Below are 16676 nucleotides of genomic sequence, written 5' to 3' on the forward strand. Positions count from 1 at the left end.
AGATGGCAAAAGTAGCCTGGAAGGTGTTTATGGGATAACTTATCTACAGAAAGCGTGAACAATTATTTAAATTGGACTTTTCCCACATTCCCAATTAGGTTTTTTGACTCAGTTGTTCAGAATTGATTTCCTGGGTGTAACTGGGTACAGGACAACACTACAAAGTGACTGTTGATGTGAGTGCTGTAGAAGCCTTGGCTGAGCAAATTTGTAGAGTCACCGATCATGGAGGACACAATTGCATCTGATTAAAGTATGGTTGCAGTGTTGTTGTAGCCATGTTGGTCCCAAGATATTAGAAAGAGAAAGTAAGTGAGGTAATATTTTTTTAATTGAATCAACTTGTGTTTGTGAAATAGACAAATTTTCAAGCGACTCAGCGCCCTTCAGGTCTCATTAAAATAGCAAGATTGAGTGCTAAAACTCAAAGGAAGGGCTTGGTTAAATGAAGACATTCATCATTTATTTGTGTGTTTGAAGAATAGTAACTATTGAAAAAGCAATTTTACAACGTACAACACCAATGTTACCTGATGTAAATAAGACCACCTAATTGTTCACCCAGAGCAAAGAACATCTCCAAAGAGAACAAGCTTCAGCAGCTGTGCTCCACACTTCTGGTGTTTTGTTTTTTAAGATATACTTTGATCAATGCACTTATCCCTTCCAGGGATTTGCTTCAGCTGGGTAGTTTCTTATGCTTTACATTAGGGCCATGAGACTTTCAACAGGATGTTTTCAAAATCCTGCTCTACCACTTTCAACATCAGTCATTGCCTACTTAGTGTACTTATGCTAGGGTATGATGAAGAACTTTTCCAAGTTATTAACACATTCTGCTTGATTAAAGAAGTAAACTCACAACTGTCAGGGTCAGAGTAACTCCAGGATGAATGTTAAAAGAAATTACAGATGATGACAAAGTAACTGGTGGGAAATGGGTCTCGCTAACACAGTAACAATAAAGAACAGAAGTACTTGGGGCACCTTAGAGACTAACAAATTTATTTGAGCATAAGCTTGCGTGAGCTACAGCTCACTTCATCGGAAGCATTCAGTAGAAAAACTGATGAAGTGAGCTGTAGCTCACAAAAGCTTATGCTCAAATAAATTTGTTAGTCTCTAACATGCCACAAGTACTCTCTTTTTGCGAATACAGACTAACACGGCTGCTACTCTGAAACAGTAACAATATATGCCACAGTGAATGTGAACTTATGGCTTTGGCACAAGGGATATTTTCCAATAGTCAAACTGAACATACATTTAGTAGAGATAAACTAGACATTAAAACAGGAGAATGTCTTGCTTAAGCCCCAGAGTAATTCACAAACAAACAAGGGGAAGATAGGCATTCAATGGACTAAGTCATGTGTGTGGTCCAGTCCAGTAGGCATGCTCATAGGCTACTTACTGGCTCAAGTCCCATTCAAAATCAAGGGGGAACCACACACTTTATAACCTTTACCCCAGCCATTAAAGCACTCACCTGGGATGTGAGACCCAGGTGCAATTCTTCTTTCTGCCAGCAGGGGAGAAAGAATTTGAAGAGGGTTCTTCTACCTTCTAGCTAGATGTCCTAACACCTGGACTACACACAGAGTCAGTATCATGCTCACTCCTTCTGCCTCAATGACTGTTTAAGTATAATATCCACAGTGCAACAGTCGTTCAGGCAGAGAGAGAGAGAGAGAGAGAGAGAGAGAGACTCTGCAGTCCAGTGGTTAGGGCACCTACTGGGGAAGTAGGAGAGCCCAAGTCCAGTCCCCCAGCACCAGTCACTCTTCCATTAAACCGGAGACTGAGGGAACTTCCCACATCAGAATATCCCACAGCTAGGTGGTTAATGCCCTTGCCTAAGAGGTGAGAGACCCCTGTTCAAACCTTCTCCCTAGCTCTGGCAGAGAGGGGGGTATTGAAATTGGGTATCCCCCTCACTCAGGGAAGTGCTTTAACCACTGGGCTGAAAGTTATGAGGCATTAGCACCACTTCCTCCTCCTCTGGCCACTTTGTGCAAATCAAGGCAGGCACCTACTCATTCCCTCACGAAGCAGCTCAGATCCCTAAGCTGCCTGCCTACAGGCAGCTGGTTCCCGTTCCCATTCCCAGATGCGGAGCAGACACAGTCACATCCCTACAGCCTGAATTTACACACCTGTCTTTGAGAGAGGTGTGGGGCTTTGCTATCAGCATCTTCCATTGGCCAGGTTAGGCAGTCTCCTGACATGCTGGCTTTTGTGGATTGCATTCTGAGGCACCTCTCTCTCTCCCTATTCATTGCATGGGGAACTTAGGCACCTAATTCAGGCTTGGTGGATCGGAGTGTTGTCCCTGTGATTTTTTCTAGGTGCCTAAAAGTTAGGCACTGTGATACTCAGCATTGCAACTCCCAAGTCCCTTTGTGGATCTAACCCCTAATGTTTAAGGAAAGTGTAAAACCAGGTTTTATGCTTAGTTGTAGAGTAAAATGGCCACAATTAGCCCTCTTCATGTAAGCGGCAACTTTTTAATAAGTCTGCTTGTTGGCTACATTGCACCATATACATGAAGGAGTTTTACTCCATGAACTTTCAAATGGTTCTTCAAAAATAATAGGTAGCTGTAAAAAGCTAATCATAGCTCAGTTACTCTGTATACCACTGCTCCCAAAATTGTGAGGCACAAACCCCTACGGAGAGCATGGAGGAACATGGGGGGGGGGGCATGGCAGGGCCCAGGACAGCCACCACATGGGGGGAGGGAGCACCCTCCCACCCTGCTCTGCCCTCAGTTCCTCTCCAGCCCCAGCCCCAGCCCTGACCTCGACTCCCAGCCCCACTCCTGGCCACAACCCTGCTCCCAGGCAGGTGCAGACAACTTCCACTACTGGTAATGGGGGAAGAAGGGGGTTGACACTCGTGTACACTAATTAGCACAGACAATAAGGTAACATAAGTGCATAATTTAGGTCAACAACTGGTGGAAGGTTGGAGTAGTTGAGACTTTGTACCATTACGTAATTGCATTAAGTACAATTCTGCACCTCAACAGGCCCAGCTGGTCAGTGATTCCAGGATTTACATGGCAAAGCACAATCACAATAGAGGGAGTTGAGTAGGAAGACTTGTGGCGAGAGGTAACATACCCATGATGCAAAGCAAATAAAAAGAACATTACCTTGTATAATGCATCTATTTCTTGATCAGTACCAAAGGAAATGGCAGAAGCCCAAGATTACTTAAATCTTAACTGGACAAAGAGTAGATCTCAGTCCTGCAGTGGAGAGGGGAGTACATGATGTGATTGAGAGTTTTTCACAGCCAATTTATGTGGCTCTATAGTATTTTGCATGTAATGGCATTAAATGTGAAATTAGTGCATTAATTCTAATAGAATCCTACAAAACTCCATGTGAAATGGGAAATTTGAGGAAGAGTGGTTATTTGGTAGAGTGAATGTGGAAGTGTCCTTATATTGTGGAGTATTCTGGATATTGAAATAAGAAAGGCCTTTGGGGTGAGGGATGGGTATTATCATGGCCCCTAGAGCATGCCCTGAAGGTCCTTATTTGCCTGTCCAGCTACAACCCCTTGATGGCTACCTTAGATTAGCTAAGAGCATGAAACAACGTTGCCACAGGCAAAAGACTCTGGCAGCGTGGTTGTGAAGGTTTAGGTCACTCAGCCTCCATAGTTGGAAGCACGGCCTGAATAGTGTACCAAGATGTTTTGCCATATTTCTATTGACTTATTTTAATTTTCTTTTGGGGGTAGGTTGTGTTGTATGGAAGGTCCTACCTTTCCCCTAAGGAAGCATGGGGGAATTTTGTTCATCTCACAAACCTTCTCACAGGTGGTGAGGTAGGCTTCTATATCTCCCCCCTTCCTGGAATGGGGCCAACAATTTAACATCTATTGCCCCTGCAAGGTGGGCACCCCCATGGTTTCTCCCCGCTTACCGTACTCTGTTGTCTCTCATTCCTCTGCTTCTCCATTTGCAGTTCAAGCCGTTGCTGCTTTTCATGATCCTTGTTCATTTTCCCACTCTCTGCTAGTAACCAAGGCCTCAATTTCTAGACTCTGCTTCTCTACATAGAGCCTCTCTGCATCTAGCTTTAGCCTTTGCCACTCCAACACCAGAGATGGGGAACTGGCCCATGCAGACACCTGGCTGCTGTGGCTACTAGTTGCTGTTCTTGGGTTCTCTTAGACTCTTCCCTGGGTGTGGACCTCAGCTCTGGGCCCAATTATTCTGCTTCAGCCATGCAATCATCTGTGCCTTAACCTCCCAATACTCTCAGCAATGTCCTTCTTAGGGAGGTGGGTATAGGCCATTTTCTTGCTGTATCCACTGTTTTTACTACTGCGAGTCACTTACTGCAAAATACTCTTGGTGCATTAAGTAACTAGCCTTTGCTTCCAGTCACATATCCACAGGGTCTAGTCTTTACCTCAGTTTATCACCAATCTTTTGGGAGTGACCCCTTTTATGTTTCAGTCCCCAAGAACCTACACTGTTCCATAGGGGCAGGACTGTGGCCTCTAAGACTCAGACTGGATCTTTGGTGCCAGAGATCCTTATTTCTCTCTGTGGCTCCCTGCAGCTAATCCAGACTCCTGCACTGGGCAGCACAGCATAAAGAGGAGGTGACCAGCCTTCTGTGAAGAAAAGTGGTTTGGGACTATTTAGAAAAGCTGGATGAGCACAAGTCCATGGGGCCGGATGTGCTGCATCTGAGAGTGTTAAAGCAGTTGGCAGATGTGATTACAGAGCTATTGGCCATTATCTTTGAAAACTCATGGCGATCGGGGGAGGTCCCGGAAGACTGGAAAAAGGCTAATGTAGTGCCCATCTTTAAAACAGGGGAAGGAGGAGGATCCGAAGAACTACAGACCGGTTATAGTCTCACCTTAATCCCTGGAAAAATCATGGAGCAGGTCCTCAAGGAATCCATTATGAAGCATTTGGAGGAGAGGAAGGTGATCAGGAACAGTCAGCGTGGATTCACCCAGGGCAAGTTATGCCTGACTAATCTAATTGCCTTCTATGACGAGATAACTAGCTCTGTGGATGAAGGGAAAAGCAGTGGATGCGTTATTCCTTGACTTTAGCAAAGCTTTTGATACGGTCTCCCACAATACTCTTGCCAGCAAGTTAAAGAAGTATGGGCTGGATGAATGGACTATAAGGTAGATAGAAAGCTGGCTATATCGTCGGGCTCAACGGGTAGTGATCAATGGCTCAATGTCTAGTTGGCAGCCGGTATCAAGTGGAGTGCCCCAAGGGTCAGTCCTGGGGCCGGTTTTGTTCAGCATCTTCATTAATGATCTGGAGGACGGGATGGATTGCATCCTCAGCAAGTGCGTGGATGACACTAAGCTGCGGGGAGAGGTAGATATGCTGGAGGATAGGGATAGGGTCCAGAGTGACCTAGACAAATTGGAGGATTGGGCCAAAAGAAATCTGATGAGGTTCAACAAGGACAAGTGCAGAGTCCTTCACTTAGGATGGAAGAATCCCATGCACCGCTACAGGCTGGAGACCAACTGGCTAAGCAGCAGTTCTACAGAAAAGGAACTGGGGATTACAGTGGACGAGAAGCTGGATACGAGTCAACAGTGTGCCCTTGTTGCCAAGAAGGCCAATGGCATATTGGGCTGATTAGTAGGAGAATTGCCAGCAGATTGAGGGAAGTGATTATTCCCCTCTATTCGGCACTGGTGAGGCCACACCTGGAGTATTGTGTCCAGTTTTGGGCCCCCCCACTACAGAAAGGATGTGGACAAATTAGAGAGAGTTCAGCAGAGGGCAACAAAAACGATTAGGGGACTGGAACACATGACTCATGAGGAGAGGCTGAGGGAACTGGGATTGTATAGTCTGCAGAAGAAAAGAATGAGGGAGGATTTGATAGCTGCTTTCAACTACCTGAAAGGGGGTTCCAAAGAGGATGGATCTAGACTGTTCTCAGTGGTAGCAGATGACAGAACAAGGAGTAATGGTCTCTAGTTGCATTGGGGGAGGTTTAAGTGGGATATTAGGAAAAACTTTTTCATTAGGAGGGTGATGAAGCACTGGAATGCGTTACCTAGGGAGATGGTGGAATCTCCATCCTTCGAGGTTTTTAAGGTCAGGCTTGACAAAGCCCTGGCTGGGATGATTTAGTTGGGGATTGCTCCTGCTTTGAGCAGGGGATTGGACTAGATGACCTCCCGAGGTCCCTTCCAACCCTGATATTCTACGATTCTATAAGGAGAGACTTATACTGTACCTCTTCAATGCTCCCAATATTTACAGCGGCACAAGCAGCCATTCCAAAACAAGGTAACTATTTATTAGTCAACCAGCACACTGAACTGAAAGTCCTTAGGTTAGCAAAGAGAGGTAGCAGTTATGCCATAGCCCATCCTACCCAAGCTGCAATGGACTCCATCCCTGGCTTTGTCTCCTTTCCCCCTGTGCCCAGGTCAGAGCTTCCAGCCTCTTCCAGAAGCCTATTTTTTATCATCCCCTGGTCACAGTTCAGTCCTTTCTTCCCTAGGCTGGACCATACTGAGTTCACATTCTCTCCCGTCCCCAAGCTCCCTGCTATTATCATCATCATTTGGCCATCCCTCAATCCAAGGATGATCTCTACCACAGATTTACATATGGGTCCTGCGATGACTCACGAATCTGATCCTGGAACTACAGATTTCCTGACGGGCCAGCTGCCTGCTGGGAGAAAGTTCTTTTTCCTTCCTTCTCTCTCTTTTTAGTTTTGAGGCAAGGCACTTTTCAAAATGGGCCACTGCCAGATGGAGGATGTGACACCACTGGGATCGGTTGGTGGCTTGCTCCTCCCGCTTGTGACAGCCACATCAGTTTTCTTGAGATACGCTTTCAGGGTGTCTTTGAAGCATTTCCTTTGACCACCACGGGATCTCTGACCATGCATGAGCTGAGAGTAGAGGATTTGCTTTGGGAGGCAAGATTCTGGCATCTGCACACAATATCCAGCCCAACAGAGTTGGTGCATGAGGATCATTGCTTCAATGCTGGTGACCTTGGCTTCACTGAGGATGCTGGCATTAGTGCAGCAATCTTTCCATTTGATGCAGAGGATCTTCCAGAGGCATCGTTGGTGATACCTCTCTAGACTCTTGAGGACCTGTTGATGGGTCACCCAGGTTTCGCATCCATAAAGGAGTGTAGGAATAACAATTGTTTTATACACCTGGATCTTGATGTCCTAATGTAGATCCTGCTATTGAGTGTCAATTAATAAATCATTGGAGCTAGCATTGTCTCTTTGAATCCCTTGTCGATCTGGATTGGTTTCAGCCAGTTCCTTAACTCATTCACTCCCACTCATGTCTGCCCTGACAGGGCCCCATTTAGGGAGGACGGGGTGCAGAGTTTTGTACCAGAGGTCTGCTTGTAGCCCAAGCTCCAACCCCAAGCAGAGCTCTTACCTGAAGCACAGTGCAGCAGATCCCTTCCTCCTGAAGCTAGGGTTCTCCAGCTACTGCCACTGCGGTCAGTTTCCTCTGCTGCGCTAGCTCACCCACGCTGCCTGCCTCCACCAATCAGCTGCTGAGATGATATGGAGTGACTTAACTCACCTGGGGCAAAGAGAAGGGGGTTGGTCCCTGGGAGGGGCAGTTATCAGGGCCTCTGCGGGTGGGGAAGGCAAGGATGGGGTCCAGTCAGCATGAGAGCAGGAGCACAGGGGCTCCAATGGTGGTAGTGGGAAGAACACAGGGTTCCCAGGCTCGGAGAATGGGAAAGGGAGTCATTCTCCAGGGAAAGGGAGAGGTGAAGGCATACAGCTGTGCCCTGAGGGAGGACCTATGAGTGTGGGAGGAGCAGATGGGGGGAACAGTTCCTGAGGCAAGAATCCTTGGAGTAGGGAGCTAGGAGCAGCTAAGTGGATCTTGGAGTCAATTTGCCCTCAAAGAAGCCAGCCCCCCACCTCTCCCGGAGAAAAGATTGGGGCAGACCTTTCTGGTCCAGAGCCATCATGGCCAGCAGTGGTTGCAACTTCAAGGACAGGTATGTGTCCGTGCTGTGCTTCAACTTCTGCCACCAGGTGCTGAGCTTGCAGGGGGATGAAGGCTGTGCTGCTGGCCAACACAAAGATTGACCTGTAATCCACCAGCATCCCACACCCAGGTAAATCCCCTTCAGCTACCATCAATGGGCATCTAACAGCTGACGAATGTTACAGTAGCCCCCAAAACCCTTAATCAGGAGTCCCCCATTGTGCTAAATGCCATACAGACCATTAAGATGGCCCAGTTCCTGCCCCACAGATCTCAATCTAATCCTTATAATTCCCTATGGCAGGCAGGCAAGTATAATTATTCTCATTTTTGAGCAATAGGAACTGAGGCACAGCATCCAAACAGAAAATGGTACTTTTAAAAAACAAAAATCACATATATACAAACCCTGAATAACAAATGAGAAAAAAAAAACTCTTAACTTTAAAATAAGTGGCTTTTTTGGCGTTTGGTTTTAAATATTCCCTTGTGAGAATGACAATTCAATCGTAGTATTGTGCTTAAGAGCCTTCTGGAAAGTAACTAGCCTTTAAATAGAAAAGGAGTACTTGTGGCACCTTAGAGACTAACAAATTTATTAGAGCATAAGCTTTTGTGAGCTACAGCTCACTTCATCGGATGCATTTGGTGGAAAAAACAGAGGAGAGATTTATATACACACACACAGAGAACATGAAACAATGGGTTTATCATACACACTGTAAGGAGAGTGATCACTTAAGATAAGCCATCACCAACAGCATGGGGGGGAAGGAGGAAAACCTTTCATGGTGACAAGCAGGTAGGCTAATTCCAGCAGTTAACAAGAATATCAGAGGAACAGTGGGGGGTGGGGTGGGAGGGAGAAATACCATGGGGAAATAGTTTTACTTTGTGTAATGACTCATCCATTCCCAGTCTCTATTCAAGCCTAAGTTAATTGTATCCAGTTTGCAAATTAATTCCAATTCAGCAGTCTCTCGTTGGAGTCTGTTTTTGAAACTTTTTTGTTGAAGTATAGCCACTCTTAGGTCTGTGATCGAGTGACCAGAGAGATTGAAGTGTTCTCCAACTGGTTTTTGAATGTTATAATTCTTGACGTCTGATTTGTGTCCATTCATTCTTTTACATAGAGACTGTCCAGTTTGGCCAATGTACATGGCAGAGGGGCATTGCTGGCACATGATGGCATATATCACATTGGTAGATGCGCAGGTGAACGAGCCTCTGATAGTGTGGCTGATGTGATTAGGCCCTATGATGGTATCCCCTGAATAGATATGTGGACAGAGTTGGCAACGGGCTTTGTTGCAAGGATAGGTTCCTGGGTTAGTGATTCTGTTGTGTGGTGTGTGGTTGCTGGTGAGTATTTGCTTCAGATTGGGGGGCTGTCTGTAAGCAAGGACTGGCCTGTCTCCCAAGATCTGAGAGAGCGATGGCTCGTCCTTCAGGATAGGTTGTAGATCCTTGATGATGCGTTGGAGAGGTTTTAGTTGGGGGCTGAAGGTGATGGCTAGTGGCGTTCTGTTGTTTTCTTTGTTGGGCCTGTCCTGTAGTAGGTGACTTCTGGGTACTCTTCTGGCTCTGTCAATCTGTCAATCACTCCTTTTCTTTTTGCGAATACAGACTAACACGGCTGCTAGTCTGTAGCCTTTAAATAGAAGTGAAAGGGACTTGAAAGTGTCCGTTTCACTCCTGTTTAAAGTATTTCTAATCTATTATTATTCGTAGTAGGTAACACACCTGGAGCCCCAGCTAGGTGCAGTATAAACTCAGGAGGCCTTGCCCTATTAGGATGCATCCAAAAGTTAAATGATCTACTCCAATCTTGGTGAACTGCAAAAAGTAAGTAGCCTAAATGATAGAAATGTTGAAATCAAGAGTTAGTAACAAAGTAAAAATACACCTATTACAATCTACCCAGCGTCCCTTAAAAGTGACTTGCCACAAGATGTCAGAACATGTTAATATTAGAGCAGGAAATATATCTCATCCCTGATCCCTATTCTGCTACTCTACCCTCAAGACCGCACATTCTCCTAGCTACTTGCTTACCAGTAGTTACAAGCACCATGAACTGTTTGTTAAAGCACAGCAGGAGCTACACCGGAGGGTACTTGAGCTAGGGAGATTATATGAAACTTACTAGTCATACAGTTATGACTCCCTCCGAAAACAGCATGCAAAATAGGGCACTGTAGTGGAAACACTGGAAGCTATTTCAGCACCATCAGCTAGCAGAGCAAAGGGCTTGATGGCAAGGTTAAAGAGCTATTCCTTTCTGTTGAGGCTCTTGGTTTTGGAAAGAATATTCAAGATTTTGCATAGTGCTTCAGAAGAATTGCAACATGAAAACCTAAATTTATCAAGTGCAATGGAATTAGTAGGAAGCAATATTGCTGCTCTTCAACCAATGAGAACATCTAAGAGCCAGTGGAAGGAGTTATGTGAAGCTAAAATCATTGCCAAGGAACTTGAAATTGCTATTCCAGGTCAGAAAGTCACAACTGCTGAGCACAGCAGTACCAAAAGACCACCTAACAAAATATCCTTCAAACTGGCCTTGTTTTTTTGTTTCTAGTACACTGGGCCTGTCATCTACAGATGGTCCCAAGAGCACTCAAGAATCTATAATCTGATTTCTACTATACTGTTCTGGACAGAATTCTTACTGAGATTGATAGGATGATTCACCCTCAACTGGAGTTTGCTTTCTGCACTGCTTGTGCAGAGAAGAATTAGATGGTTCATTTGTTCCAGAAATGTTTCAAGGTAAATAAATTATTGAAAACATAACACTTCCAGTATGAGCTAAAACAATGGTGAAAATTTTCTTGATTATGAGAAACGGAAAATAATTGCAGATTCAGCAGGCACCAATTTCAGTGATCTGGATGGAGAAGTCAAAGTTGCCAAGAAGCACATTGTAAGCACATACTTCAATTTCTGAATTCTGGAACATTCTCAACGACTTACCAAGGGGTTACTAGTCTTTGTTGTCTATTGTAGATAGTGGGGTGAGCCATCCAGTTTCTACAGCATCAAATGAGAGGTACTTCTCTGTGCTCAAGAGAGTAAAGGACTACTTAAGCTCCACAATGGGAGATATTAGTAAGTCACTTATGTGTTTCTAAATTTTAGCCTGTGAATGTGAAGCTTCAAAAACATTTAGATAATCAACGAAGCCATTAACAATTTTGTCAAGATGAGACCACAGTATTATCCATTGTTTTAGCTCATGTCTGAAGTATTATGTTTTCAATAATTTATTTACCTTTAAACATTTATGGAACAAAATTATCTAATTCTTTTCACAATTTGGAACATAAGCCATTTAAAAATACAATTGCAGGAGTAAAAAGATTTTAAGCAGATTTTATTTCTCTGCTAAAGATAGCATACAAAGTATCAAAGTTGTGTTTCTGATATCTATGTTAAGGCTCTAAAATGGATACCTCAAGGTTTGGGATTAGGAATATCTTTCTGTATTATTTCCGATTGTTCTTAACTGAAATTAAAATAGAGCTTTAATTGGTGTTTATGTATATACATACATACATTTATTTTTCTTTATATAGGAATTAGATACTGTGCTCCTGTCAGCTAACTTCTAAGTTATTAGCTGCAAAAATGTAGAGTTTTCCAGTGCCTGGGTAGCCCCTCGAATCACAGTTAAAGTTACCCCCGTACCAAAATCTGAAATGGCATCCGGAAAGAAAACAATCCTTTTTCCCCACTAGGTGGCAATGTAACATGTAGGAGAGGGGTGGGCAAACTACAGCCCCTCAGGGCTTCGGATCAGTCCCGCGGGACTGCCCCCCTGTGGTGCCGCAGGCTCCGCGCCACTCAGAAGCGGCCAGCACCATGTCCCTGGGGCCCCAGAGTGGGATGGGGGGGAAGAAGAGGGCTCCCTGCTTTGCCCTTGCTTCCAGGCCCTGCTCCCCGCAGCTGCCATTGGCCAGGAATAGGGAACTGCAACCAATGGGAGCTTCGTGGGAGGTACCCGGAGGTGTGGCAAGGGCAGCCCATGGAGCCCTGTGCGCCGCCCCCCTCAGGGGCCGTGCAGGGATGTGGTTCTGACCACTTTCTGGAACAGCACGGTGTGGGGCCAGGGCAGGCAGCCCCAGTGCATGCCTCTGCCACCCCAGAGCCATCCCCTAACTCCCTAAGCCCCCTGTCTGCACCCCAACTCCCTGCCCTGAGCCCCACTGCACTCCACACCCCAACCTCCTTCCCTGAGTCCCCTCATGCACCCCACACCCCTCCTCTGTCCCAATCCCTTGCCCTGAGCCCATTCCTGCACACCGCACTCCCTCCTGCACCCCAACCCCTTGCCCTGCATACAATTTCTCCAGGCAGATGTGGCCCTTGGCCCAAAAAGTTTGCCCACCCCTGCTGTAGGAGAAAACTGAAGCACATAGACTTTGTAAAAATATCCTAAAAAGTTCCCACTTCACCACTGGGTTTTATCATCTTCAGTGTGCCAAAGACACAATTTAATGGTGCCCAGCAAAGCAATAAATTGCTTGTAAGCAGCATCTGGCTGAATAGGATACAGACCAGGCCTGCAGCTAAAGCAAAAGTGGCTGGGAGAAGCAACCATATTTGTGGCAAATATGAATATCTGTCCCTTTGAATGTGCAGGTACCAGATTTGTTACATGTCACCAGGATGTTGCAACTATCTCTATTCAAAAATCTACCCAGAAATGAAGCAGATGAAAAAGCTGGATGTCCCTCAATGGCTGTCTGTTTGAATGAAATCTAAGGGTATATCTACACTGCCATTAAAAACACTAAGCAGGCTAGTGCCGGCTGACTCAGGCTCAGGGGTGGTTTAACTGCAGCGTAGACATTTGGGCTCACGTTGGACCCTGTAAGGTGGGAGGGGCCTATAGCTCAGGCTGTAGACCTGAACATCTACACTGCAGTAAAACAACCACTTAAGCCTGAGTCAGTTAGCACCAGCCAACCGCACGTGTCAAGTTGGAGTGCAGACATACCCTAAGAAGTTGAAGACTCTGTAGGATAGAAACAAGGACCTGAACCATATGTACTTGACCATATACTTCTTGGCCCACAGCTTTCTCTTGCACTGTGAGTAGACATTCTTGTGCTCCAGTCATCTTTCCACGAAGAAGAGGGTGCTGCTACAGGAGTCAATGTAAAGGCCATTTAGCTTTGGAACTCACTCCTCTCCATAGGCTAAAAGAGCCCAAATCTGTTGAAGCTTAGAACAGTGAGAAGCATATCTATTCCCCCTGGCTTTTAGAGAGGGCACAGCATCAGGAGGATGGAGGACTTTTCCTTGCCTATTATCTGCCCAGCTTTTGGCAGTCAGAGGTTTGGTGAAAATTATGGAGTTGTAAAAATTGGGTTTTTAAATATAGTCAAGAGGACATAGAGCCCTGGATAGGACTTAAAGGATACAGACACTCTGACATCTCAAATGTCCTTAGTCATTTTTTCCAATATAGGATATAGAATCAGTGTTGTAGAAAGAACCTTCACAAATAAGGGACAAAAAAAGCTTAGACTAAAAACAAAGTACATACCAAAACGCTCTTATGTTCTGCCAGCAAACAAGCTATACATATAGAAATCAGTAATGGAAAAGTTTCAAGTTTTTACTCTTAAATAATTTTATAATGAATATGACATAGATGTAAACAGTTTTAATGCTAAGATAGATGTAAACATCTGTTTGTGCAAATGAACTTTTAACAATATGGCTTTTTACTTTTGTCTTCCATTATTTCAGCAACAGTGTACTTTAATCTACTTTTGCAACCTATGATTAGCTACATAAAATTGCTCCAGAAAATTATTATTAATAGCCTCATTTGCGCTATTAAACTTATTTTACAGCTTGATTGCAAATGAAAATATCAGGTAAACATAACAGAACACACCCATCCTGCCAAGTGTACTGTACAAAGATGTTTAATACTTCAGTATCTAATTGCATATTTGTTTTCCATATGCTCAACCATTTCTCCAATTTGTGTGCACGCATGCTTAGATAGTAATAGATCTGCATAGACAAAAAATGCAACTATCAAGTGGTAAAAAAGCCATATGTACCCTGACTTACACCAAAAGCAATATATACCCTGGCCACACAGGAATTGGAGCAACTGCGAAGTCTACATTGATACTGAAGTTCGAACACTGACAAGTCTCTTTTTTGACTGTAGTGTTTTAATACAGTTAAAGAATTAAGACAAGTACAGTAAATGGAAAAATGTTTCACATGTTTTGATGATCAGCATCAAAGTCATTTTGCTTTTGGATGTGTTGGTTTTGCTTTTAAATATCTAGCAATTTTCTCTTAAAGAAATATTACTACTCTCGACTGGAAGCTGCAAGATTTTGAAATACCTCAGGCTCACCTGTTATTTCTAACTAGATCTGACTCAGTGTCTGAGATAGCGATTCATAACCTATTGTAACTGGTTTCTATAAGTTTTTAAACTAGATTTTTCTAATTTTTAAAAATCTAGTCAAAATTAAAATAAGCAGCTGACTAGTAATCATAAGAAGCCACAGTAAACAGAAAAATACCGAATATCATACAAAGAATAGTTTACTTGTACATGTTCAAAATAAAATAAAATCCTATTTTACAAAAAAAGCAGAACTAAGAATCACATATCGACTTTATTGACTCAATTGTTCTAAAACTACCTTAATGTTCTTTGAGAAAATCATCAAATTAGTACTTATAAGTCTACAGGTTTAGCAGTTGGCAGGAGTTTTGCTTTTGATATTGGATTCTTTGGAGATCCCCTGTATCGAGCCTTTTCTTTTCCTGTAGCACTTTTCCTGAGGGTACTTTTATCTGGTGTGGCAATCAGAATGTTTATACTTGAGTTCATTTTTACAGCAGCTTTTGGTGCTTCATGATTGGTTAGATCTTCTAGAACAGACTTTGATGGGTTACAAATAGTCACTTTCTGTTTGCAGATTCTAACTGTTTTCACAGAAGCATCAGCCTGCTCTAGCGAATTTATCAATTTTGAAGATTTGGATTCTAAGTCTAGTTCAGATGATGTAGAAACTTGTGTGCGTGTAGTTTCACAATAGAGCAATGAAACTGTGGAATTCTTTGAGAACTTTTCTGTACAGGAGGATAGTGCAGTATCATAGCTTACGGATTTAACAAGAGGAGAACAAACTTCACCAGGTTTTGCCAATTTATAGCTTACAGATTGTCTGTTAGAGTCTAAGAGGGAGTTTATCCTTCTTACAGACTGGCGGACAGGAGTACGTTGAAACTTAAGAGGTGGTTTAGTTTTGCTTGCGGAACATGGATCGTTTAATGAAAGTTTGTTGAACCAGTGTATGTGGTCAGAAACCTTTCCATGGTCAGAAACTGGTAAAGTTTTAGGGACAGTATTATCATAACCTCCAGTCTGCAAGTACTGTTTGCCAGGACTGTTTTTAGACTCCAACAACTGTGAGACAAGGAGCTCCCCAGCCGCAGTAGACTCACCATTATCTTTTTCTGAATTACGGGACTTTAGCTCGCACTCTTCAACAACTCTTTCCAACTGTTCCAGTTCCTCACCTTCTTTTCTTCTGAGGGAATCTATTTTCTTTAAATTATCTTTTGAATAACTGTTCTGAAAAGTTAACCTGTCCTCCCTGGACATTACCTGAGGCATACTAAGTTCTGGTGCATCTTCCATGCCCAATTTCTGCGTCTGAAGTTCAATCTCAATAGGATTTTGGAAGCAGTTTTCCTCCACAACCTTGATTTCATCTTTACTTGATTGATATTTGTCAGTGGTAGAAGATTTATTAGCAAACTGGTTAAACTGATCCTTGGATTTTTCAGCTGCCAGACTCTCAGCTGAAGTTTCAACAAGGTCCTTCTCTTGATTAACACCTGTGAGACAGGGATTTTCACTTAACTTTTCTTCTGTTAAATCTGATACAGGAGACTTTGCATCACCTATTAAATTTTGAAGATTGCTTCCAGATTCAGAAAATGCTTTTTTAATTTTCAATAATGTTTCTGTTGTCAAGTTATTCTCATCCACACAAACCGAGTACTCCCGTAGACTATTATCTTGCTTATGATTTCCAGTAGTGGCTCTTAAGTCATCTGGAATGGCAGGTGGCTTTCCAACAACAAGAACAGGTTCTGAAAAACAACCTCCTGCTTCAAGATATTCCACGAGACTTGCTTCATTGTTGCTGGTGCCATGAGAATGTGTAATATTGGGTCCATTCCAAGACATTCGGTAATTTGCTTTATCATGTTTTGGAGTTAGCAAGTTCTCCTCCGACTTGCTCATTATTTGTGAACCTTGAAAGAAGTTTGATAGAATTATTTGTTTAGCCTTAGTCCTCATAGAACATTAACTAAACCAGACAAAACTTTTGCTGATAACTCAAGTTATTAAAAAAAACCATTACGAGTTTAAAGCCATGCCATTCACTGAAATTGAGAGACTTACACTATTTTCTTTCAAAGAAAGGAAAGTCCTTCATAAACAGGTTACAATATTAAAAGAGAGCAATTAGGTTCAAGCGTCAAAGAAGCAAGGCATGATATAATGCAAATATTTATTATTTTTATACATACAAAAACTGGCCTCTAATTGGCCAATATAAATTATCTGTTGCTTCCTAAGAAGCTTTAATATTGTCTAACTGCTTTTCACT

At 43.4% G+C, this 16676-nt stretch overlaps 1 protein-coding gene across 4 annotated transcripts in view; it reads right to left on the reverse strand.

Moving 5' to 3' along the window:
• Positions 1-16676, reverse strand: part of LOC119857438 (neuroendocrine protein 7B2) — an 84475-nt gene that overhangs the window by 52407 nt on the left and 15392 nt on the right. For all 4 annotated transcript variants that reach the window (XM_043516424.1, XM_038406375.2, XM_038406374.2 and 1 more), the window contains one exon: positions 13635-16317. In XM_043516424.1, coding sequence (XP_043372359.1) covers positions 14726-16317 — 1592 coding nt within the window. In that variant the 3' untranslated portion in view covers positions 13635-14725. Of the gene's footprint in view, positions 16318-16676 lie in introns of those variants that run through there.

This window comes from Dermochelys coriacea, chromosome 6 (assembly GCF_009764565.3).
Source record: "Dermochelys coriacea isolate rDerCor1 chromosome 6, rDerCor1.pri.v4, whole genome shotgun sequence".
Lineage (NCBI taxonomy): Eukaryota > Metazoa > Chordata > Testudines > Dermochelyidae > Dermochelys > Dermochelys coriacea.